Source organism: Brassica napus, chromosome A8, assembly GCF_020379485.1.
Source record: "Brassica napus cultivar Da-Ae chromosome A8, Da-Ae, whole genome shotgun sequence".
In the NCBI taxonomy this organism is placed as follows: Eukaryota; Viridiplantae; Streptophyta; class Magnoliopsida; order Brassicales; family Brassicaceae; genus Brassica; species Brassica napus.
This window is the reverse complement of record NC_063441.1, coordinates 16,813,442-16,837,305: the sequence shown is the minus strand read 5'-3', so window position 1 is coordinate 16,837,305 and position 23,864 is coordinate 16,813,442. Positions and strand designations below refer to the sequence as shown.

Genomic DNA, 23,864 nt, shown 5'->3' with positions numbered 1-23,864 from the left:
TGATTAATGAAAGAGGATGGAGAACAATTAACATTGATCCCAGGAAAGGAATAGGGTTTTATATCAAGATGATGGAATTGGTGGTATGGAAGAGGATTTGATTACTCATCCTGAGTTGGAAAATTCATGTAAAAAGACTTCAAAGTAAATATACAAAAAAAAAAGAGTGATGTATATACTCTATTGGTCCTGTATCATATAACTCATGCAGATTGTATGTAATTTGTTAACTACCACTAATCTTTTTGTACATAGAAACAGTAATGCCATTGTAATTCTCTATAGACATTTTCTGTATATACATTGATGTCAATAGAATAAGAAGTATGTATTTATACTGTACTTGGCAAAGTAGAAGAAACTGACTAAGCCACAGGATGGGGCAGAGTACATAATACACAAAAAAAATAATGAATTTTCCTCAAAGAAAGTAATCTTGTTTGGTGTCACTGTTATAAGCTATGATATTTAAAAAAACTTACAAGAGGTGTACATACTTGGGACCGTATCTACTGGTTGGAGAAAAAAAAAAGACTGAAAGAGTCTTTGATCAGTACTTGATGACATGGTGGCGTAACCATAGTTCATACATGATCATGTGAAACGCATCGAATTTAACTGGTGGTGTGTTCCATTGAAAATGCTTTTGCACCTGCAAATAAACAAAGACCAATCATCAGCTTCTTGCTATACACAGACAAGGGTGAAACATTTATCTGTACCTTGACTAAGTTGTTATGCAAGGAAACAAACTCTGACTGTGTTATGTTCTTGAGGATCTGCTTGAGGTCATACACATCTCGCTCTCTGAGTACAACCGCAAACTTTCTCCAATCCAGAATGTCGCTGAAAGGAAGGTCGTAGTAGTCTGACAATATAACTGATCCAAAACAAACAACAAGAACCATAAGTTTTAGTCTCTTCTTGAATAGAGAAAAGAGTATATAAGAGAACACTTACCAGGAACACATCCGTAATGGATTGAGTCAGTAATGCGAGCACTGTTGACTTGAGAACCACCGGGACATATGCAGAACTTAGTCCTGTAGAATCTCTTCTGATACACTAAATGCCCCGTAGCCCTGTTTATTCTGTTGTTCGAAATATCAAGCTCAGTGTCGTTCTCCCACACACGGGCAAGTATTACACGTATCTTTGAGTTTCTATGACCCGCCCAAAAACCAAGCGTCGTCCTGTAAGTAACACCACCATTTAACAGTAGTATTAGTGTTCTAAAAGACATCAAATCGAACCCATTAAAAAAATCGGTCTAGGCATTCAAATAATCGGTCTAGGCGCCCGTCTAATCAGTAATTTCCTATAAAGGAGCTAGTTACCGCATAGCGATTTCTTGAACATTGAGTAACAACATCAACAATGCAACTACTAAATCAAGTCACTGGACAATCTATACTCTGGAGGAGTTTAGCAACAAAGCTAGAAACTTGAACATCAACATAGAGATAGAGGACACTAGTGCAATCAAACACAAGAGGAAACATTATAGGAGCTAGTGTTTTACCGGTTCTCAACATCATTGCCACCGGCAGGGAGAGCAAAAGGCTGAAGCACTTGAGGCAAAGCAACATCTTTATGAGGAACGAAACCAACATTATAACTTGGAGAGCACACAACCCTAATAGTATTCTTAATCATAACCGGAGACCCTTCAAACGCCCTAACACCAACGTCATGACACGTCACAAAGAAGTGATCAGCTCCCAAGGTTCTGTTCCAGTAAGGATACTTCGCTATCAACCCATCAACGTAATCTCTAACAATTACAGTCATGTCCTCATACGATGTTCCCTGGACAAAAAAATAAAAGCATCAAACTTTCAATGAAGATAGTATAAAGAATCAAACTTTCAACGAAGATGAGTTATAAAGCATCAAACTTTCAATCAAGATAGTTATAAAGAATCAAACTTTCAATGAAGAGAGTATATAAAGCATCAAACTTTCAATGAAGATAGTAATAAAGAATCAAACTTTCAATGAAGAGAGTTATAAAGAATCAAACTTTAAAGGTTTATTACATTGCCACGCATCTTATGAGGGGAAACAGGGACGAAGAAGAGATCGGCCTCCTCTGGATCCAACGTGCGGAAGTGAGACTCTCTGATGTTTTTGAAGAAGAAGCCTTCGCTGGCGTATTTGCCGGTGACTTTCCTCGGCGTTTGGAAGAACGTGTTTGGATCTCCGTCGGGGTAGATGTAGATTTTGAACTTCCTCTCCATCTCCGCGTAATTGAGCCGGAAGGAGTCTGGAGAGTGATAGACGTCGGAGTAAGTTTCATCCTTGGTCTGAGGAACGTGAATCGTGGACTCTAGCGCGATGGGAGAGGGCGGGGGAGTGCGGAGGGAATTGAGAGAGAGGTAGAAGAGGGAGAGGAAGGTGAGGACGGCGACGGTGAGGAGTGAGCCTTTGAGTGAGCATAGCGGCGAGGAGGCGGCGGAGAAAGAGAGCTGCGGCGGTTTGGTGATCGTCATCGGACGGGATCTAAATTGGATTTTGAGAAGTTCGATCTCTCTACATTTGGTTCTTTTAGCTGTCTTTGTCTCTCTAAGCTCACGTGGGCTATTGTTGCTTATTTAGATTTGGAGGTTTGGATTCAGGTTTACTCGCGTTCAGTTTGAGTTTAGTAACATTTACTCCCTCCGTTTTTTTAATATAAGTAGTTTTACAGCTATACACGTAGATTAAGAGAACCATTAATTTTTTATATTTTTTAAACAAAAACATCATTAATTATTTACCTAACCACAATTCAACCAATAGAAAAATATAAGATATATTACCATTGGTCATACAACATTAATTATTAATAAATTTTACACAAAAAACCGAAAACGACATATAATTTGGAACAAAAAAATTTCTCTAAAACGACTTATAATAAAAAAACGGAGGAAGTATAAAACAGATTAAGCCAGATATAATTTCGGGTTTTGATCAGATTTTTGGTTTGATTTTTTTTTTTTTGTATTTAGTTAAACCCGAAAACTAAATAAAGAACCAATGAAATAAAGACCAAAAATAAAAAAAATTGAAATGAGAAATGCTCTTTGTCACAATTTTTTTGGTTCTTGCGTAATTTTTGACCAACAGAATTAGAGAGTGAAAAAAATAAAACTAGAAAACAAAAATTAAAATAGCTATAAACACATCATACCCGGAAAATCAAAAGCGAAAACACATCAAACCTGATAAACTTGACGAAGAACGAAAAGCACCAAATACAAAAATATAATAAACTAAGTATTTAAGTTAGTTATTTATGTAATATATATTTATTTAAAATATTCAATGAAATAATAGAGTATTTTAGATACTTTACTCGAGATTAAGTTCGGGTTTAGTATGAATGTTCTTTTGAAATTTTAAATTTTTTGAATTTTTTCAGATATTCATTCGAATTCGGATTCGGTCGAGCTAAAATTCATAACTCAAATACCATAGAACAAATTGTATTTGGTATTTATGTTAGATTTAGTTTGGTTCAGATTCATTTACCGGGTCAAAATTGATTTTTCGGTCTTTTTAGCCACCCTTACTCAAAACTATTTTTTATTATTGTACTTTTCATTATCATTATTTCATTTATACAAAATTAAATTTGTTTTTCATTGTGAACAAAAAAAATCGTTTGCATGTCGGCACTAACTATAATTTTTGTTTCATTGTCGCAAATTCTTGCGATTAGTCATATCGATTTATTGCATTCCAGAATATTTTAAATTTTTAGTCACTACTTTTTCTAACAATTTAAAATTGTAACTTAACTAGTCGCGCGATCAAGTCACACAACATCAAAACAAACAAACAACAGATGTCCTACGATTGATTGCGCAGAACAAGCAAACACATGTATCTTCTAGATATTTTTTTTGTTTGAGAAAGATGTACCTTCTATATTTTTGTATTAGAGATATCAATCTTCCAGCCGTAAGAGTATGTCTTGCTGGTTAATACTTCTAATTTTAAGAGTTAGGTTGTTCTAAGCTCACATTTGATACATCATAAGATATATATGTGTGGTTAAATCAGGACTCTAGTAAAAAAATATCAATTTTTATCAACCGCTAGATCAATGAATCACAAATTCATTTTTATAAATCATATATTATACTATATATATATATATATATATCATTCAGATCAATTTTCATGTAAGTTTAGTAAAATAGTTTATGGATTTAGATTTAAGCTTATCTATTCGTTTAGTTTTGACTCGAGTTAGATATTACATGTCTAGCAAAATTGAAACTTAATACAATTTGACCTGTCCACTCACTATCTATTGGCTCATAGAAAAATCTTATATTTCTAGTTAAGTATATTTGTTACCTGCTTTTCTTGTTAATTCAAAGCTTAGCCAGAGATTTGTTTTTTGACTTTCCTATTTTTCTAATTAACTTTATTTGTTACTTTTCTTATTAATTCAAAGCTTATCCTAAAATATTTGGTTAGATTTAGTTTTAGCTAATGATATCTTGATGTAGGAGTAATGTATATTAAACTATTAATATAACTTTATAAAAACAGTTTGGCACTTTTGTTTGGTAAAATTCTTTACATAACAACATTTATATATACATGAAATATTAAAAAAAACATTTTAAATATCTTTTGTAACAAAATTAAAACATGCAATAAAATCCAATGTTACAACAACTTGTTACGTTCATCGTGAATGTAATACAAAACTTCACAATAATTTAATTTTGAATGCAATACAACAACTCTTTAATTATTTAATTTTCATCAGGAAGGTTTTCCATTAAATAAATTATGTATTATGAGAAAAAATTAAGGAAATAAAAAGGACGATCAAAAACAGGAAACTCAAATCTTTTCCGTGTTCTTATATGACACCGAGTCATATTAGAACTCTAATGTCAAAAGTCAAAGTAACTCCTAGTTAGGTTTTGGTGCACCTATTCCCGTTTAGTCTTGGACTTTGTTTAACAAGAAAATAAACCACACACACATATAAATATGGATGTCTCCACAAACATCTTATTCTTACATTAAATTCGATCTTGAGATTTCGAAAAAGAAGATGATTTCGCAGAAGACGATAGCTTCGTGGATGATATGTTTCCTTCTGTTGTTTCTTCTTCCGACAGCTTTTTCTGAGCCGACAAGGTCAGTTTATCTTTTGATCTTCGTGATATGTTACGTTACGGTCAAGCATACACATACACATATATGTATGCGCACAAAGTATACATGTTTCTCAAATCTCATGCATATTACGTTTGTTTTATCACGCATGAGTTTGAAGATATTATAAACTTTGACATATAAAATTTGATTAACCAAAAGGTCCTTGAAGGTTATTCAGTTATTTATTTGTGTCTAGCTAACATTCGAAACAAACCTTCAATGCGTTATAATTAACTCAATTAATTGTAAGTATGTGTACTGAGCGTTTTCAATTCAGTTCATTAACGTTATTTATTTGTTATTATTGAACTTCTACAGAAACTTAAAGGGAACAAATGCAAGAGCTCCAACAGTGCAGCAGATAAGAAACAAAGAGGTATGTACACCATGTCTTCAATCAATAATAGTAGAAAATATATGCATATATACATTAAGAGATGAAAAATAACTAATATAAATTACTTATTTCTTTCAGGTGATAGTGGACAATGGAATTGTGAGAGTGACTTTCTCGAATCCTGAAGGATTAATAACTGGGATCAAATACAATGAAATCGGCAATGTTCTTAATCCACATCTCCGAGCTCGAGGGTAATTAATTTCAGCAATTTTGTATTGTAGTAATCAAATTATATATGAAAATTGTCCTGCTTACTTATTTCTGGTGTAATGTTTATCAGGTACTGGGACATAACATGGCAAACAGAAAACAACAGTCTCCCAAAGTTGGACAGGTAATTAACTATCTAATTTAATAATTTGTCTAGAATTGTCAGTTGAACATGTTCACATTTGTAGAGCATGTATCAATTGGTTTGATAATTTATTTTCAAGAATAATATAGCCTTTTTGTAATTTACGAAGCTATTTTATCTTTGTTCAACAGAATCGAAGGAACCAACTTTAGAATCATAACTCAAAACGAAGAACAAGTGGAGATTTCTTTCTCCCGAACATGGAATGGTGGTTCTGATCATATTCCATTAAACGTAGACAAGAGGTATATTATACGAACAAATACTTCAGGAATCTACACTTATGGAATTTTTGAGAGACAACCCGAATGGCCAGAAGTGGAGATGGGTCAAATTCGAGTCGCATTTAAACTCAACCCTGATAGGTATTTTATATGTTTTCATTATAAGAGAATCGATGATATTGTTATTTGTTTGAATAACAAAGTTTATTAAAAATTGGTGTAAATATGTTTGTAGATTCCATTACATGGTGGTGGCGGATAATCGGCAAAGACAAATGCCAACAGACGATGACCGTGACATTAACAGTGGCCGTGCCAAGCCCCTTGCGTACAAAGAGGCTGTACAATTGACTAATCCTCATAACCAAATGTTCAAAAACCAGGTAATTAGTTTTTATATATAATTAAAAAGCTCTAAAACTGAATATATGATAGACAAGGATTAGAAATCTTTAAACTTAACTCGAATATTGAACATTCAACTTGAATAATATTAGGTGGATGATAAATACCAGTACTCATGTGAGGTCAAGGACAACAAGGTGCATGGTTGGATATCGACCAACTCCAATGTTGGTTTCTGGCTCATCTCACCGAGCGGTGAATACCGCTCTGGTGGACCGGTCAAACAGGAGCTCACGTCTCACGTCGGTCCCACGACCCTCACGGTAAGGATTGATCCAAAACTAATTAATCTTAATTTTCAAAATTAATTAGAAAAGAATAGTTTTTAATCTTGTAATAATGCAGACCTTTATAAGCCATCATTATGTTGGTCCGGACATGGAGACATGGTACAAAACTGGTGAAGCGTGGAAAAAGGTTTTGGGACCTGTATTCATCTACTTAAACTCTGATTCCACCCGCAATAATCTACAACATTTGTTATGGGAAGATGCTAAACGACAGGTTTACTATAGTTTTGTTATAATCTTTATTTTAATACGTAACTTATTAAAGAAGAGACGTTAATCTCGTTTTCTTAATCTTCAGACCGAACAAGAAGTTGAAGCATGGCCGTACGGTTTTGTAGCGTCCTCTGACTTTCCTACTCGTCAAGAAAGAGGAACCATTACCGGTCGACTCTTTGTCAACGACAGGTATATTTACATACACAAGTCCAAAATAATATTAATAAATATTTACTTTTGACTTTTTATAATGTTTAAAATCTTGGGAAACGTTTTCAAGGTTCTTGGCTCCGGCAGGATATGCATACATCGGTTTAGCACCGCCAGGAGAAGCTGGTTCATGGCAAACAAATACTAAGGTCTATCATTGTTACACTTTGACGTCTTTTCTTTAATTTTGATTTAACTTTAATTTAACAAAATCATTAAATTACATGCATTGATCGTTAAATATTATTTTGTGTTTATGCAGGGATACCAATTTTGGACACAGACCAACGAAACCGGCTATTTCACCATTGATAACGTTAGACCGGGAACGTATAATCTATACGGATGGGTTCATGGTTTTATCGGAGACTTCAAATACCAAAACCTAGTTAACGTAGCTGCAGGTTCAGAGATAAGTCTTGATAGAGTTGTGTTCCAGCCTCCTAGGAATGGTCCAACGTTATGGGAGATTGGTGTACCGGACCGAACCGCCAGAGAATACTTTGTACCGGAACCATACGAGAATACAATGAACCCGTTATACTTAAACCACACTGACAAGTAAGTCTTTAACCGTCATGATCCCAGTTAACACTGTTCCGAAACCGGTTTTTGGTACTAATGATTCCGGTTTTGCTGTTTGCTCCACAGGTTTAGGCAGTATGGGTTATGGCAACGTTACACGGAGTTATATCCAAACCATGATCTCGTCTACACAGTTGGAGTTAGTAACTATAGTCAAGACTGGTTCTACGCTCACGTCACAAGGTAAAAACAAATCATATAAACAAAAAAGTTTTATAGAATTTCAAGTATTTCGAAATTAATATTCAATTCTTTTTACTGCAGGAACATTGGTGGTTCGACCTATGTACCAACGACATGGCAGATTGTTTTTGAACTTCCATATGTGAACTGGCGAGGTAGCTACACATTGCAAATAGCTTTAGCTTCGGCTGCACGGGCTAACTTAAAAGTACGGTTCAACAACGAATACTCTCGGCCATTGTTATCTGCGGGTGTCGGAAGAGATAATGCTATAGCAAGACATGGAATCCATGGAGCCTACCATCTTTATAGCATTGATGTACCTGGAAGGTTACTAAGAACCGGGACCAACACAATCTATCTACGTCAGTCTAAAGCGGTGGGGCCGTTTGAAGGTCTTATGTATGATTACATTCGTCTTGAAGAGCCTTCTACAGCTTAGATTCATACTAGACATTATATAATATTTTTTTTTTCATTGATTTCTTTTATACAATTGTTAGGAGATTATATCTTGCATAGTCCTAAAGATTTTAATAAAAAAAAAAATTAGAAGAGAGAAAGTGTGTAAAATTCTTAAACTTATAGGTTTTAAGAAACTATTAGTATACTCAAAGGACACTTGTCAATCTAGTAAGAAGGAAAAATGATTTAATTGGTTTTAAGAAAATAAAAAATAAAAAAATAATTATAATATTAATATTTTTTTTTAATTTTAGAAACTTACATAGTTTCTTACTGATGGAGGTGCTTTTAGAGATTTACTGATTTTGAGATGTTTCTTTTAAGATACTATTTATGAAACTGATTTGGATTTGTAATAAGTATTCAAGTTTATATTTTGGTTCTTACAAACCGGAACAGATTAAAGCATGAATAGAGCAATTCCCAGGCTTTGTACTAAAAACCATTATATTAAAAAACTAGGCCCAATAACATAACTTCTCAGGCTCTGTTTCTATCTTCTCTTCTTCTTCCTCTGTATCTCTTTCATGGAGAAAACAGCTTTAATCTACATGAAACAGCTTTAAACAGCTTTAATATACATGAAATATTAAAAAAAAAATATTTAAATATCATTTGTAACAAAATTAAAACATGCAATAAAATCCAATGTTACAACAACTTGTTACGTTCATCGTGAATGTAATACAAAACTTCACAATAATTTAATTTTGAATGCAATACAACAACTCTTTACTAATTTAATTTTCATCAGGAAGGTTTTCCATTAAATAAATTATGTATTATGAGAAAAAAATAAGGAAATAAAAAGGACAATCAAAAACAGGAAACTCAAATCTTTTCCGTGTTCTTATATGACACCGAGTCATATTAGAACTCTAATGTCATAAGTCAAAGTAACTCCGATCCTAGTTAGGTTTTGGTGCACCTATTCCCGTTTAGTCTTGGACTTTGTTTAACAAGAAAATAAACCACACATATAAATATGGATGTCTCCGCAAACATATTATTCTTACATTAAATTCGATCTTGAGATTTGGAAAAAGAAGATGATTTCGCAGAAGACGATAGCTTCGTGGATGATATGTTTCCTTCTGTTGCTTCTTCTTCCGATAGCTTTTTCTGAGCCGACAAGGTCAGTTTATCTTTTGATCTTCGTGATATGTTACGTTACGGTCAAGCATACACATACACATATATGTATGCGCACAAAGTATACATGTTTCTCAAATCTCATGCATATTACGTTTGTTTTAGCACGCATGAGTTTGAAGATATTATAAACTTTGACATAGAAAATTTGATTAACCAAAAGGTCCTTGAAGGTTATTCAGTTCTTTATTTGTGTCTAGCTAACATTCGAAACAAACCTTCAATGCGTTATAATTAACTCAATTAATTGTAAGTATGTGTACTGATCGTTTTCAATTCAGTTCATTAACGTTATTTATTTGTTATTATTGAACTTCTACAGAAACTTAAAGGGAACAAGTGCAAGAGCTCCAACAGTGCAGCAGATAAGAAACAAAGAGGTATGTACACCATGTCTTCAATCAATAATAGTAGAAAATATCATGCATATATACATTAAGAGCTGAAAAAATAACTAATATAAATTACTTATTTTTTTCAGGTGATAGTGGACAATGGAATTGTGAGAGTGACTTTCTCGAATCCTAAAGGATTAATAACTGGGATCAAATACAATGAAATCGGCAATGTTCTTAATCCATATCTCCGAGCTCGAGGGTAATTAATTTCAGCAATTTTATATTGTAGTAATCAAATAATATATGAAAATTGTCCTGCTTACTTAATTCTGGTGTAATGTTTATCAGGTACTGGGACATAACATGGCAAACAGAAAACAACAGTCTCCCAAAGCTGGATAGGTAATTAACTATTTAATTTAATAATTTGTCTAGAATTGTCAGTTGAACATGTTCACATTTGTAGAGCATGTATCAATTGATTTGATAATTTATTTTCAAGAATAATATAGCCTTTTTGTAATTTACGAAGCTAATTTATCTTTGTTCAACAGAATCGAAGGAACCAACTTTAGAATCATAACTCAAAACGAAGAACAAGTGGAGATTTCTTTCTCCCGAACATGGAATGGTGGTTCTGATCATATTCCATTAAACGTAGACAAGAGGTATATTATACGTACGAATACTTCAGGAATCTACACGTATGGAATTTTTGAGAGACAACCCGAATGGCCAGAAGTGGAGATGGGTCTAATTCGAGTCGCATTCAAACTCAACCCTGATAGGTATTTTTATATGTTTTCTTTATAAGAGAATCGATGATATTCATGTTATTTGTTTGAATAATAAAGTTTATTAAAAATTGGTGTAAATATGTTTGTAGATTCCATTACATGGTGGTGGCAGATAATCGGCAAAGACAAATGCCAACAGACGATGACCGTGACATCCACAGTGGCCGTGCCAGGCCCCTTGCTTACAAAGAGGCTGTCAAATTGACTAATCCTCACAACCATATGTTCAAAAACCAGGTAATTAGTTTTTATATACAATTAAAAAGCTCTAAAACTGAATATATGATAGACAAGGATTAGAAATCTTTAAACTTAACTCGAGTATTGAACATTTAAATTGAATAATATTAGGTGGATGATAAATACCAGTACTCATGTGAGGTCAAGGACAACAAGGTGCATGGTTGGATATCGACCAAGTCCAATGTTGGTTTCTGGCTCATCTCACCGAGCGGTGAATACCGCTCTGGTGGACCGGTCAAACAGGAGCTCACGTCTCACGTCGGTCCCACGACCCTCACGGTAAGGATTGATCCAAAACTAATTAATCTTAATTTTCAAAATTAATTAGAAAATAATAGTTTTTAATCTTGTAATAATGCAGACCTTTATAAGCCAGCATTATGTTGGTCCGGACATGGAGACAAGGTACAAAACTGGTGAAGCGTGGAAAAAGGTCTTGGGACCTGTATTCATCTACTTAAACTCTGATTCCACCCGCAATAATCTACAACATTTGTTATGGGAAGATGCTAAACGACAGGTTTACTATAGTTTTGTTATAATCTTTATTTTAATACGTAACTTATTAAAGAAGAGACGTTAATCTCGTTTTCTTAATCTTCAGACCGAACAAGAAGTTGAAGCATGGCCGTACGGTTTTGTAGCGTCCTCTGACTTTCCTACTCGTCAAGAAAGAGGAACCATTACCGGTCGACTCTTTGTCAACGACAGGTATATTTACATACACAAGTCCAAAATAATATTAGTAAATATTTACTTTTGACTTTTTATAATGTTTAAAATCTTGGGAAACGTTTTCAAGGTTCTTGGCTCCGGCAGGATATGCATACATCGGTTTAGCACCGCCAGGAGAAGCTGGTTCATGGCAAACAAATACTAAGGTCTATCATTGTTACACTTTGACGTCTTTTCTTTAATTTTGATTTAACTTTAATTTAACAAAATCATTTAATTACATGCGTTGATCGTTAAATATTATTTTGTGTTTATGCAGGGATACCAATTTTGGACACAGACCAACGAAACCGGCTATTTCACCATTGATAACGTTAGACCGGGAACGTATAATCTATACGGATGGGTTCATGGTTTTATCGGAGACTTCAAATACCAAAACCTAGTTAACGTAGCTGCAGGTTCAGAGATAAGTCTTGATAGAGTTGTGTTCCAGCCTCCTAGGAATGGTCCAACGTTATGGGAGATTGGTGTACCGGACCGAACTGCCAGAGAATACTTTGTACCGGAACCATACGAGAATACAATGAACCCGTTATACTTAAACCACACTGACAAGTAAGTCTTTAACCGTCATGATCCCAGTTAACACTGTTCCGAAACCGGTTTTTGGTACTAATGATTCCGGTTTTGCTGTTTGCTCCACAGGTTTAGGCAGTATGGGTTATGGCAACGTTACACGGAGTTATATCCAAACCATGATCTCGTCTACACAGTTGGAGTTAGTAACTATAGTCAAGACTGGTTCTACGCTCACGTCACAAGGTAAAAACAAATCATATAAACAAAAAAGTTTTATAGAATTTCAAGTATTTTGAAATTAATATTCAATTCTTTTTACTGCAGGAACATTGGTGGTTCGACCTATGTACCAGCGACATGGCAGATTGTTTTTGAACTTCCATATGTGAACTGGCGAGGTAGCTACACATTGCAAATAGCTTTAGCTTCGGCTGCACGGGCTAACTTAAAAGTACGGTTCAACAACGAATACTCTCGGCCATTGTTATCTGCGGGTGTCGGAAGAGATAATGCTATAGCAAGACATGGAATCCATGGAGCCTACCATCTTTATAGCATTGATGTACCTGGAAGGTTACTAAGAATCGGGACCAACACAATCTATCTACGTCAGTCTAAAGCGGTGGGGCCGTTTGAAGGTCTTATGTATGATTACATTCGTCTTGAAGAGCCTTCTACAGCTTAGATTCATACTAGACATTATATAATATTTGTTTTTTTTCATTGATTTCTTTTATACAATTGTTAGGAGATTATATCTTGCATAGTCCTAAAGATTTTAATAAAAAGAAAATACAATAAAATTAGAAGAGAGAAAATCTGTAAAATTCTTAAACTTATAGGTTTTAAGAAACTATTAGTATACTCAAAGGACACTTATCAATCTATTAAGAAGGAAAAATGATTTAATTGGTTTTAAGAAAATAAAAAATAAAAAAATAATTATAATATTAATATTTTTTTTAATTTTAGAAACTTACATAGTTTCTTACTGATGGAGGTGCTTTTAGAGATTTACTGATTTTGAGATGTTTCTTTTAAGATACTATTTATGAAATTGATTTGGATTTGTAATAAGTATTCAAGTTTATATTTTGGTTCTTACAAACCGGAACAGACCGAAGCATGACTATTTTGGTTTTAAGAAGTTATATTTTGGTGCATGAATAAAACAATTATCAGGCTTTGTACTAAAAGCCCATTATATTAAAAAACAAGGCCCAATAAGATAACTTCTCAGGCTCTGTTTCTATCTTCTCTTCTTCTTCTTCCTCTGTATCTCTTTCATGGAGAAATCAGCTCTTCTGGAGTTGACTAGCCGATGCATTTCTCTTCGCGTCTTCAAACAGATACAGACTCAGCTAATTTCTCGCCATCTTCTTCGTGACGACTCAGTCGTCGAAAAAGTCGTGACCTTTTTCGGTAAATCCGCAGACTTCGCATCTTACAGCTGCGTATTCCTCCACAGAATCCTTCCTTCCTCAACCTCTTTCCCGTACAACACGCTCTTATCAAGCTACGCAGTCTGCGATAAACCCAGAGCGACGATCCTTGTTTACCGAACGTTTCTGAGCAATGGGTTTCCACCGGACACGTACACGTTTCCACCGCTTTTCAAAGCCTGCGGGAAGTTCTCAGGGATCGGAGAAGGGAAACAGATTCATGGGTATGTCACGAAGATGGGTTTCTTGAGCGATGTATATGTGCAGAACTCGCTTCTTCATTGTTACGGCACGTGCGGAGATTTAAAGAGTGCGTGTAAAGTGTTCGACGAAATGCCTGTGAGAGATGTGGTTTCGTGGACCGGCGTTATATCGGGTTTCTCGAGGATTGGGTTGTATAAAGAAGCTTTGAGGATGTTTCTAAAGATGGATGTTGAGGCTAATCTGGCTACGTATGTTTGTGCGTTGGTTGCTAGTGGGAGAGTAGGGTGGTTAAGGTTAGGGCAAGGGATCCATGGATTGATAATGAAGAAAGCTTATTTGTTCAGGTTGGAGATTGGTAACGCTCTTATAGATATGTATGTAAAATGTGAGCAGCTGTGTGATGCGAAGAGAGTCTTTGGTGAGCTGCAAGTGAAAGATAAAGTTTCTTGGAACAGTATGATCAGTGGATTGGTTCAGTGTAAAAAGCCTAACGAGGCGGTTGAGTTGTTTTTTTCTCTGATGCAAACGTCTTCTGGGGTTAAGCCAGATGGGCATATACTTACAAGTGTTCTCTCTGCGTGTGCTAGCTTAGGAGCTGTGGAGTACGGGAGATGGGTTCATGAGTATGTTGTGAGCGCTGGGATCAAATGGGACACGCATATCGGAACAGCGGTTGTTGACATGTATGCGAAATGTGGATGCATCGAAACAGGTTTGGAGGTTTTCAACGGAATCAGAAGCAAGAATGTGTATACTTGGAACGCTCTGTTAGGTGGTTTAGCTATCCATGGACATGGGCATGAGTCTCTTAGATACTTCGAAGAGATGGTTAAGCTCGGTTTTAAGCCCAATGAGGTGACTTTTCTCGCGGTTTTAAACGCTTGTTGCCACACCGGTTTGGTAGATGAAGGGAGAAGATATTTCTATAAGATGACAACCGGAGAATACAATCTGTCTCCTAAGCTAGAGCATTATGGATGCTTGATCGATATGCTTTGTAGAGCTGGATTGTTAGAGGAAGCGTTGGAGCTTGTTAAATCGATGCCGGTTAAACCGGATGTGCTTATATGTGGAGCTATTCTTAGTGCTTGTAAGAGTAGAGAGACATTAACGGAGCTTCCTAAAGAGATATTGGATAGTTTTTTAGAGATGGAGTTTGAAGATAGTGGCGTTTATGTGTTACTGTCTAACATTTTTGCTGCTAACAGAAGATGGAATGATGTTGCTAAGATTAGGAGATTGATGAAGGTAAAAGGAATCTCAAAGGTTCCAGGATCAAGTGCTATAGACGTTAATTAATTTGGCATAGAACAATGATGATGGATGTATGGTTACGAGAGAAAGTCTTGCATACTTAGCCAGAGTTCATGAGTTTCTCGCTTGTCTCTGCCTAAAGCTTAACTTGTCCTCTTCTACTTCACGTTCTTCTTGGTTCTTCATCTTATTATGTGCATATACAATTTAAAAAAATAAATATATGTTGTCATTTATATGCAGTTACATGGTACATGAATATCACACAAATGTGGGTTCAACCAATTAAACTAGTTTTATCGGTACTGATTAAATTTTAAACAGTACTTTTTCTTGAAAAATCAGGCAATTTATTATGTTGAAAATTACTACAAAAGGGGGATATTTTAATATATTTTTTTCATCAATAGCTTATGCATGGATACAATATTTGAGAACAATAATGGTTATATGCCATTGATAATAATATAACTAGGTTGTATTACCCCCCAAAACCTTATCATATATGAAAAGTATAAGGATGTTTCAAGTTTATTAATTTGATTAAGGTATACTACATAGCCCCAACCTCCTCAATAAACAACATAAAACTTATTACAACAAACCAAACAAGAACAATATCATTATGGAACTTCAATTTTTAAGATTTATAATTAAGGAGTAGGCTTCAATGTGTTGGCAACATCAATCACAAAACGGTATCTAACGTCGGCCTTCTCGAGCCGTTCCATGGCAGTGTTGACATAGTCCGCAGAGATAAGCTCAATATCAGCAGTGATGTTGTGTTTTCCTGCCATATCCACCATCTCTTGAGTCTCTTTTATCCCTCCTATCATACTTCCCATTACCATCTTCCTCTCTAGACATACACAATAACAAAAAAAAAAAAAATCTAATGTTATTTTCACTAACTTTTTTCTTGTCAAATGTTTATATGTTTAAACCAAATTTTAGTCAATAAAAGAGGTTATTCCGCACTTTTTTTGTACACAAAAAAATTACCGCAAGAAAGTAAACGGATTTGTTACTAAAACCACATAAATATGGCTAAATACGGACATAATAGGCTTACCGAAGATGAGAGGCATGACCGGGAGCTCGAGTGGCTTTTCTGGTGCACCAACCATAACAAGTTTTCCCTTGGGCTTTAACAAACCGAGCAGAGGAAGAAGGGAATGAGTCGCAGATACGGTATTAATAATACCATCCAACGTCCTCATTGCATCCTTAATCTGTTTTTGGTCACGGCTCACCACGAACGCGTCCGCACCAAGCCTATTAATCGCTTCGTCTCTCTTACTATCCGAAGTACTAATAACCGTAACCTTAAGACCCATAGCCTTAGCAAATTTCACCGCAACGTGACCCAAACCGCCTAGTCCAACCACACCAATGTGCATGCCAGGCTTGTCGAGCCCGTGATATTTTAGCGGGGAGTACACCGTGATCCCCGCGCATAGTAGCGGAGCAGCAGCGTCCAATGGGAGATTGTCGGGCATACGGATGATGAAACCTTCGTCGCAAACCATGTTGTCGGAGTAACCACCGTAGGTTATTGTGTCGTCGTAATACTTGAATCCGTACGTTTGGATCGATTTTGGACAGTAGTTCTCGAGACCTTCGGTGCAGCTATCACATGATCCGCACGAGCCAACCATGCAACCTACTCCGACTTTGTCTCCAGTTTTGAATTTAGTCACTTTGCTTCCCACTTCAGTCACCACACCAACAATCTCATGCCTGAACAAATAAGAAAAACACAAGTTTCGGATTTAAAAATGCTCATCACCTAATTTAATAGTTATTGATGTTCTAAAAATCGGTTCATTTCATTTCAGTTACCAAAAAAAAAAATCGGTTTAAATTAGACGCCCACGTAATAACCGAAACGGTTTTATTAAAACCTAACTTATACTAATCAAATCGGTTTAAACTGTTCTAAAACAATATTAATCTAAATTTATATATTCTTTTTAAATCAACCAATAATGTTAGTTCAAATCTATGTCTAGTTTCTTTCTTTTTGCAAATCTAATTTTTATAGGTCACTAAAATAATTTTATAATTAATTTTAAAATGAAAATATCTGATAAAAATATAAAATATATAAAAATAAATCAATAATTTGATAACATATAAACCTTTTCTAAGCTCTCAATAACCCGCATAGTCGATAGTCCTCCACTAAACGCCTAATTATTGCCCCACAAATCTTTTGATCATTTGTACTCTTAGAAATAATGTTCATACGTCGTTTTATGTTTAAATAACATACATATTTTACTCTAACACACACATATTATAAGATTGGTAAAACATAAATTTATGTATTACGTACCCGGGGACGAGAGGGTAAGTAGATATTCCCCACTCATTCTTGATCATATGCAAATCAGAGTGACAGATTCCACAGAACAAAACTTTGAACCTAACATCCTTCTCTCCTGTCTCCCTACACAATTCGACCAAAACTTATTTTTCATTAATACAAAAAGTATATAGGGTCATTGATAGATATTAATTCACTAGGTGACTGACACCTGCGCCTATGCACGGGCATAAACTTTTGTAATAAACCAAAATGTAATAATTTTGGGTAATGTTTATTAGTTGTATTTGTTTGTGTATTTTCATGTTATTTTAATTAAAGTTTTATTTATAAATTATTTAGTTGCAGTGTTATGATTTTTTTTGCAATATATTCAATTTGGCCATAATCTTTATTTCTAAAATCTAGTGTAAAAATTGATCTTAAATGTGTTAATTATTTTGGATTAAAACTTTACCAATTGTTTCTCGAACTTCTTAGTTGTTACAGTTACTCTTCTTCAATTATGTTTTTGTTTATTGTAGGATTAATCAAAGTTGAAAGATATGCGTTTTTTAAATCATCATCATCATCAAATCAAAACCATCTTAATAGAAAATCTTTTATCAAAAAAAAAAAAATCAAAACCATCTTATTAAAAACAGTTTCTTTAAGATATTTTTTTTCCAAACACGTCATAATGTTTATTTTAATTTTAGATGCATATAAAGAAGAACGGAATTTTCGGATGGAAGTCATAGAAATTGTTTTCCTACCAAGGAAAGACAAATTTTTATGAATAAAAAAGATTTTATGTGAATAATGAATGATTGACTGATATTTAATTATTTATATTGATGTCGATGTTTAATAGTTTAGATATATGAGAATCAGTTTCTTATTTATGATATTTGAAGCATTTAAATAGTATGAGGATTAAGGCTTTATGATGTAAACCAAATTGCATAAAATTGTGCTGATATTTTTGTAGAAATAAAAAAATTGTATAATTATGAAATGGTATATTCCATATTTTCCTTTTTATTAAGAAATAATATATTTGAAATATATTAAAATTTTGCATTTTAATAATAAAATATTGCCTTTTTCGTAAAATATGGTTTTATTAATAAAAACTAAAATAAAAATGAAAATATTAATAACGATAGCTATAATAATAAACTCAATTAGTAATAAATCATCATAATATGGTTTTATTAATAAAAAAATGAAAATAAAACAGAAATATTTATAGATATTGTCTTTTATATGAAATTCTTTTTTTATAACAATTTGGTTATAATAAGAATGTATTTATAGAAAAAAGCATTAATAATGGCAATTATATAATAAACTTAATTCATTAAGGCTATCAATGTAATAAACCACCGTGAGAGTTAACGTAAACACGCCACATAAAAAAGTGATTTCTCAAATAATATTATAGATATTTTTGTATAAAAAACCTTCTAGAGAAATGGAAAGTCGAGAGAACTCCAGAATTGTCTTTTGCGGCCAATCCGAATGCCTCCTTTCCCATAATGGATCAAAGAAGATCAAAAGTTAGAGAAATGGATTGGAGAAGTAAGCAAGTGTGTGGTTTGGCTTTTATGTGAATGCACTTCTAAATAATTTGAGAAGTTTAAGTTTTTGAGGAGAGACAAGATCTTTAATATAGGAAGGGATTGTGGCACCGACGGGATCGGGAGCCATTAGGACCATTCACACTATAAGATTACCTCAATGACTCGTTCTTTTCTTCCTTGTATATTTTCTTGCCATTTTTAGAGGTGTTAAATCTTTGACTCTACAAGATAAGTATGAATACATTAGGTATTAGTTTGTTTGCTAAGCATGCGTGAATATGATACATTCATAAATTGGTATGAATGCAACAGAACTGCTGTTAGAATATGAACCAGATCTGCTGAAACATTGAGAAGAAGAGACGTCACAAATGTTCAAGCTATTAAAGTTTTGGTAATAGCCAAAATGAAAATGTATTGGTTGAAACTTAAACCTTGCTCTGACCAAATATGTTGTATCTTCAACAAAAAAACAAAACAAATTATATATTAAATAAAAGCAAAGTAGTTTCATAACGAATATGTAAAACGTGCTTTTATATTCCTTGTAACCAAAAATTTGTCGTTCTTCAGTTCTATCTAATTTTCATTTTCCGAGCATAATTAAAAAGCCATATTAAGTGTGTGGAACTCGTTGAACCACATACTGTATGGACCTGGCACACCGACAAGTCTGTACGTGCGCGGGCCACTGCGAGCGTTAGGAAAGCTATTTTTTTTTTTTGTCGACGCGTTAGGAAAGCTATTTTCCCATATTATTCGTATTGATTAAATCGAATAAACGTAAAAATGACGACATTCACAACTACTCTGTTCAATTTGATGTTATCTTTTTCCAATGGATTTCTAGAGATAAGAACACTGTTGCTGACTTGTTGGCAAAACAGGGACTTGTAGAGGGTGAAGTCTTAATGGCTAGCACCTAACTCTTTCTATGGCATTAATATAAGTTGTGTTTCAAAAAAAAAAAAACACTGCTTCAAAGTTCAAAGTTATATGATTTTGTCAGTGTAGTCGTGTATTGTTTGTCTGTTCTTGTGGTCTATACATACTTGCTTTGCTCCCAAATAGTGTCGTCTACGCAACATACTCATAACTAAACGCGTTTACACTGTTAAAATACATGCACCTGGATATTAGACCAAACGTATAGTTTGAATTTAGTCCCGAAATCATACCTTATGAAAAGTGTTTATACTATCAAGAGACAAGAGCAAGTCTTCTATCAAGAAACTATGCATAAAAATCTTGGTACTTTATAATCAATCATATGTTATTATTGGTCGGATTGCTCAGACAACACAGCTTCTATCATTTACACCCAGCATATTTCAACCTTAAGAACCTATACAAGACCAATTAATATGAACTGAAAAACAAACATTCACTTATACATGTAATATTTTTATTTTCCAATATTTTTGAGATTTTACAGTATCACCAGTCAAAACCTACGATTAGAATTAAACTTCCCAAGATCTTATTTATATAGCAAACATTACATTCAAGTTGATTCAATTTATAGGGCACAATATTAGTGCTACAGACAAACAACACGTAACTTATTACAACAAACGAAACAAGAAAAAAAAAGGCTTCTAGGGAACTTCAATTCTTAAGATTTATAATTAAGGACTAGGCTTCAAGGTGTTGGCAACATCAATCACAAAACGGTATCTAACGTCAGCCTTCTCGAGCCGTTTCATGGCAGTGTTGACATAATCCGCAGAGATAAGCTCAATATCTGCCGTGATGTTGTGTTTTCCGGCCAAATCCATCATCTCTTGAGTCTCTTTTATCCCTCCTACCATACTTCCCACCACCATCTTTTTCCCTATTATATATTCACAACCACAAATATATTCTCAATGTTTATCAACTGTACACTTGAAATGTTATTAAATTTGTTATGATAAATTGATAATAGTCATGGATATATATGTCGGTAGATTTTATTAATGATACAAAATACCAGGACCGGCCCAGAGATTTAAAAAACTATATGTAATTTAGTAGAAGTTTTATTAATAAAAAAAAATTCAAAAATTTGAGACATATGTTTATGTAAATTATTTCTTAAATTTTAGGGATTATAATGTTTAATCTGTCTAGGGTCGAGATTTTGAAATTAAGACAATCCTTAAATTTGGCTAAAGACAACATACTCTAAAAAAAGGGTTAGTATTTCGTCATGAAAACCATATACATATTATAATTTATAAGCTTATGAATCGACAATAAAAGTATCATGTGAGATAATCGTCAAAAAAGATGGCTCTTACCAAAGATGAGAGGCAGAACCGGAAGCTCAAGCGGTTTATCAGGTGCACCAACCATAATAAGTTTACCCTTATATTTAAGCAAATCAAGAATCGGAAGAACTGGATGAGGAGCAGATACGGTATCAATAATACCATCCATAGTACCCATTGCATCCTTCATCTGTTCCGGGTCACGGCTCACCAAGAACAGATCCGCACCAAGCCGAGTTAACGCCTCGTCTCTCTTCCTATCCGAAGTACTAATAACTGTAACCTTAGTACCCATAGCCTTAGCAAATTTCACAGCTACATGACCTAAACCGCCTAGTCCCACCACACCAATGTGCATACCCGGCTTGTCAAGCCCGTGATACTTCATCGGGGAATAGACGGTGGTCCCAGCGCAGAGTAGCGGCGCGGTAGCGTCTAAGGGAAGATTTTCTGGAATACGGATGATGTAGTCCTCTTCACAAACCATATGGTCGGAGTAACCACCATATGTTATAGTGTCATCGTAATACTTGCCTCCGGACGTTAGGATCATTTTTGGACAGTAGTTCTCTTGGTCATCAATGCAGGTTTCACATGACCCGCATGAGCTGACCATATAACCAACTCCCACTTTGTCTCCGGCGTTGAATTTAGTCACTTTGGCTCCGACTTCAGTCACCACGCCCACTATTTCATGCCTGAAACAATTATAATGAGGTTAATTATGAAAAACCAAAAAAAAAAAAACAATTTTCAAAAGAACACCCAAATAAATTCTAAAATTATATTTTTGGAAACATTTATTAAAAATAATATGATATGATATGTTATAACTTATAATAAACTTAAAAATTGTATATCTTTTATATATAAAAGTACATAATCTCTAACTTTAATATATTTAACAGGTATTGATTATAATATCAGAAATTCAAATTTGTCAAAAATATATCAGAAATTCACGATATTTGGGATCCGGACAGTTTTTGCTTAACTTAAATATTTGAATTCAAACTCAAAGTGTTAAAATATCCAAATTCTTTGAACTGAATCTCAGATGGAATCTTTTCATAAATAATATTTCTATCTTTGATTTTGAGTATCTCTTACAAAACTTTAGTATATTTAAGGGTTATGAATTGTAAGATTAGAATTTACCATGTCTGGGATTGGGATACTGATCCGTAATCTTAAATATTATTATTTGAATCTGAATCAAAATTTTACGGTTTCTAAATTTTTTTATTTGGATTTGATCAGATGGAATGTTTTCATATTAAATTCCATTATTGATATGATTTTGAGTATCTTTTGAGTATCCAAATGTTGTCTTACCCGGGGACAAGGGGGTAACTAGTAAACCCCCACTCGTTTATGGCCATGCTTAAATCTGTGTGGCAAATTCCACAGAACAACACTTTTAACCTCACATCATTTTCTCCTGTCTCCCTATACATTAATCCCACGAAATTAAGTTTCATTCAAAGAAAACATATAATATGAAACATAATTCATAGAGATCATCAATTCGTTAAAAGGAAACTGGAACCTTCTTGAGAAACGGAAAGGCGAGATAACTCCAGATTCGTCTTTTACAGCCAGTCCGTACGCCTCCTTCTTAAGGACCTCTCCCATTATGGATAAGCAATAAGAGAATAAGGCTGAGAATTGTTCTTTGAGTGATGATATCAATAATTGAGAAATGTAGGAATAGTGAAGAGGAGTGACACGGTTTAATATAGGAGAGGCTTTTTTTTTTTTTTTGTCATCAATATAGGAGAGGCTTGTTGAACCGATATGAGTACTATTACTCATCACTCGCTTGGACCATTTTCATTACGTTTATTTGATGTTTTTGAACTTATTTTACCATATATACACTATAAAACAATGAACTTTCGGACTATATAGTAGGTTGAGGAGTGAGTAGTGAGTACTATTACTCATTACTCTGTTGGACCATTTTCATAACGTATATTTGATGTTTGTAATTGTTTTACCATATGAACTTTTTTTTGAACTATAAACCAATGAGCTTTCAGACTATATACTAGGTGAAACCAGTGAACTTTCAGACTATATAGTAGGTGTGATCTCACGCGAACCAAATATTGTTACGAGATTTTTTTTTTTTTTTGATAAATCCTATCGGCTGATCTGGTCGGTCTTGGGAGGAACGCATTTAGTACTAAATATTGGACTGACTACTACCACACTGCCTAACTCAAGTTTGGAATATCTTCTGACTAATAACAGGGATGAACCGATTATCTGTTACGATCCACCATATAAACCATTTGGACCGAAGTCCAAGCCAAGACTGGCCAAATGATGATAATTTAGTCCGTAGGAAGAATCGAACCCAAAACTGATGTGGATACGTACATACCAAGCTCCAAAAAAATTATCACTAAACTACCACCACTTAGTTAGAATTTTACTTCTAATTTCATAGTGAATTACGTTCATTACAAATAAGTTATACTTTGAGATTTGAAGATTTGTTGTGGATTCAAAAACATAGTC

At 34.1% G+C, this 23,864-nt stretch overlaps 6 protein-coding genes across 6 annotated transcripts; 3 read left to right on the top strand and 3 right to left on the bottom strand.

Moving 5' to 3' along the window:
- Positions 1–313: 313 nt before the first annotated feature.
- LOC106361381 (probable glycosyltransferase At5g03795) lies at positions 314–2,598 on the bottom strand. Its single transcript, XM_048737851.1, has 5 exons — positions 2,040–2,598; positions 1,523–1,809; positions 961–1,193; positions 723–880; positions 314–652 (listed from the first exon to the last, which is right to left on the bottom strand). The coding sequence occupies exons 1-5, from the start codon at positions 2,490–2,492 to the stop codon at positions 551–553; spliced, it is 1,233 nt and encodes a 410-aa protein (XP_048593808.1). The 5' UTR covers positions 2,493–2,598; the 3' UTR covers positions 314–550.
- Positions 2,599–4,925: 2,327 nt separating this feature from the next.
- On the top strand, positions 4,926–8,734 carry LOC106359931 (rhamnogalacturonate lyase). The gene is made up of 13 exons (XM_013799549.3): positions 4,926–5,151; positions 5,491–5,548; positions 5,648–5,763; positions 5,853–5,906; positions 6,059–6,292; positions 6,387–6,534; positions 6,649–6,819; positions 6,902–7,060; positions 7,145–7,251; positions 7,343–7,421; positions 7,535–7,833; positions 7,924–8,040; positions 8,122–8,734. Exons 1-13 carry the CDS (start codon positions 5,006–5,008, stop codon positions 8,480–8,482), a joined length of 2,049 nt encoding a protein of 682 aa, XP_013655003.3. The 5' UTR covers positions 4,926–5,005; the 3' UTR covers positions 8,483–8,734.
- Positions 8,735–9,102: 368 nt separating this feature from the next.
- On the top strand, positions 9,103–13,057 carry LOC106359063 (rhamnogalacturonate lyase-like). The gene is made up of 13 exons (XM_048737850.1): positions 9,103–9,640; positions 9,980–10,037; positions 10,139–10,254; positions 10,344–10,397; positions 10,550–10,783; positions 10,882–11,029; positions 11,144–11,314; positions 11,397–11,555; positions 11,640–11,746; positions 11,838–11,916; positions 12,030–12,328; positions 12,419–12,535; positions 12,617–13,057. The coding sequence occupies exons 1-13, from the start codon at positions 9,495–9,497 to the stop codon at positions 12,975–12,977; spliced, it is 2,049 nt and encodes a 682-aa protein (XP_048593807.1). The 5' UTR covers positions 9,103–9,494; the 3' UTR covers positions 12,978–13,057.
- A 117-nt stretch (positions 13,058–13,174) lies between these two features.
- On the top strand, positions 13,175–15,428 carry LOC106393211 (pentatricopeptide repeat-containing protein At4g38010-like). The gene has a single exon (XM_013833943.3). The coding sequence runs from the start codon at positions 13,579–13,581 to the stop codon at positions 15,235–15,237; it is 1,659 nt and encodes a 552-aa protein (XP_013689397.2). The 5' UTR covers positions 13,175–13,578; the 3' UTR covers positions 15,238–15,428.
- Positions 15,429–15,696: 268 nt separating this feature from the next.
- Positions 15,697–19,216, bottom strand: LOC106361384 (cinnamyl alcohol dehydrogenase 8-like). Its single transcript, XM_013801119.3, has 4 exons — positions 18,967–19,216; positions 17,531–17,644; positions 16,265–16,932; positions 15,697–16,051 (listed from the first exon to the last, which is right to left on the bottom strand). Exons 1-4 carry the CDS (start codon positions 19,038–19,040, stop codon positions 15,846–15,848), a joined length of 1,062 nt encoding a protein of 353 aa, XP_013656573.1. The 5' UTR covers positions 19,041–19,216; the 3' UTR covers positions 15,697–15,845.
- Positions 19,217–20,543: 1,327 nt separating this feature from the next.
- LOC106393226 (cinnamyl alcohol dehydrogenase 7) lies at positions 20,544–23,210 on the bottom strand. The gene is made up of 4 exons (XM_022713886.2): positions 22,888–23,210; positions 22,674–22,787; positions 21,369–22,036; positions 20,544–20,920 (listed from the first exon to the last, which is right to left on the bottom strand). Exons 1-4 carry the CDS (start codon positions 23,151–23,153, stop codon positions 20,715–20,717), a joined length of 1,254 nt encoding a protein of 417 aa, XP_022569607.2. The 5' UTR covers positions 23,154–23,210; the 3' UTR covers positions 20,544–20,714.
- Positions 23,211–23,864: the final 654 nt, after the last annotated feature.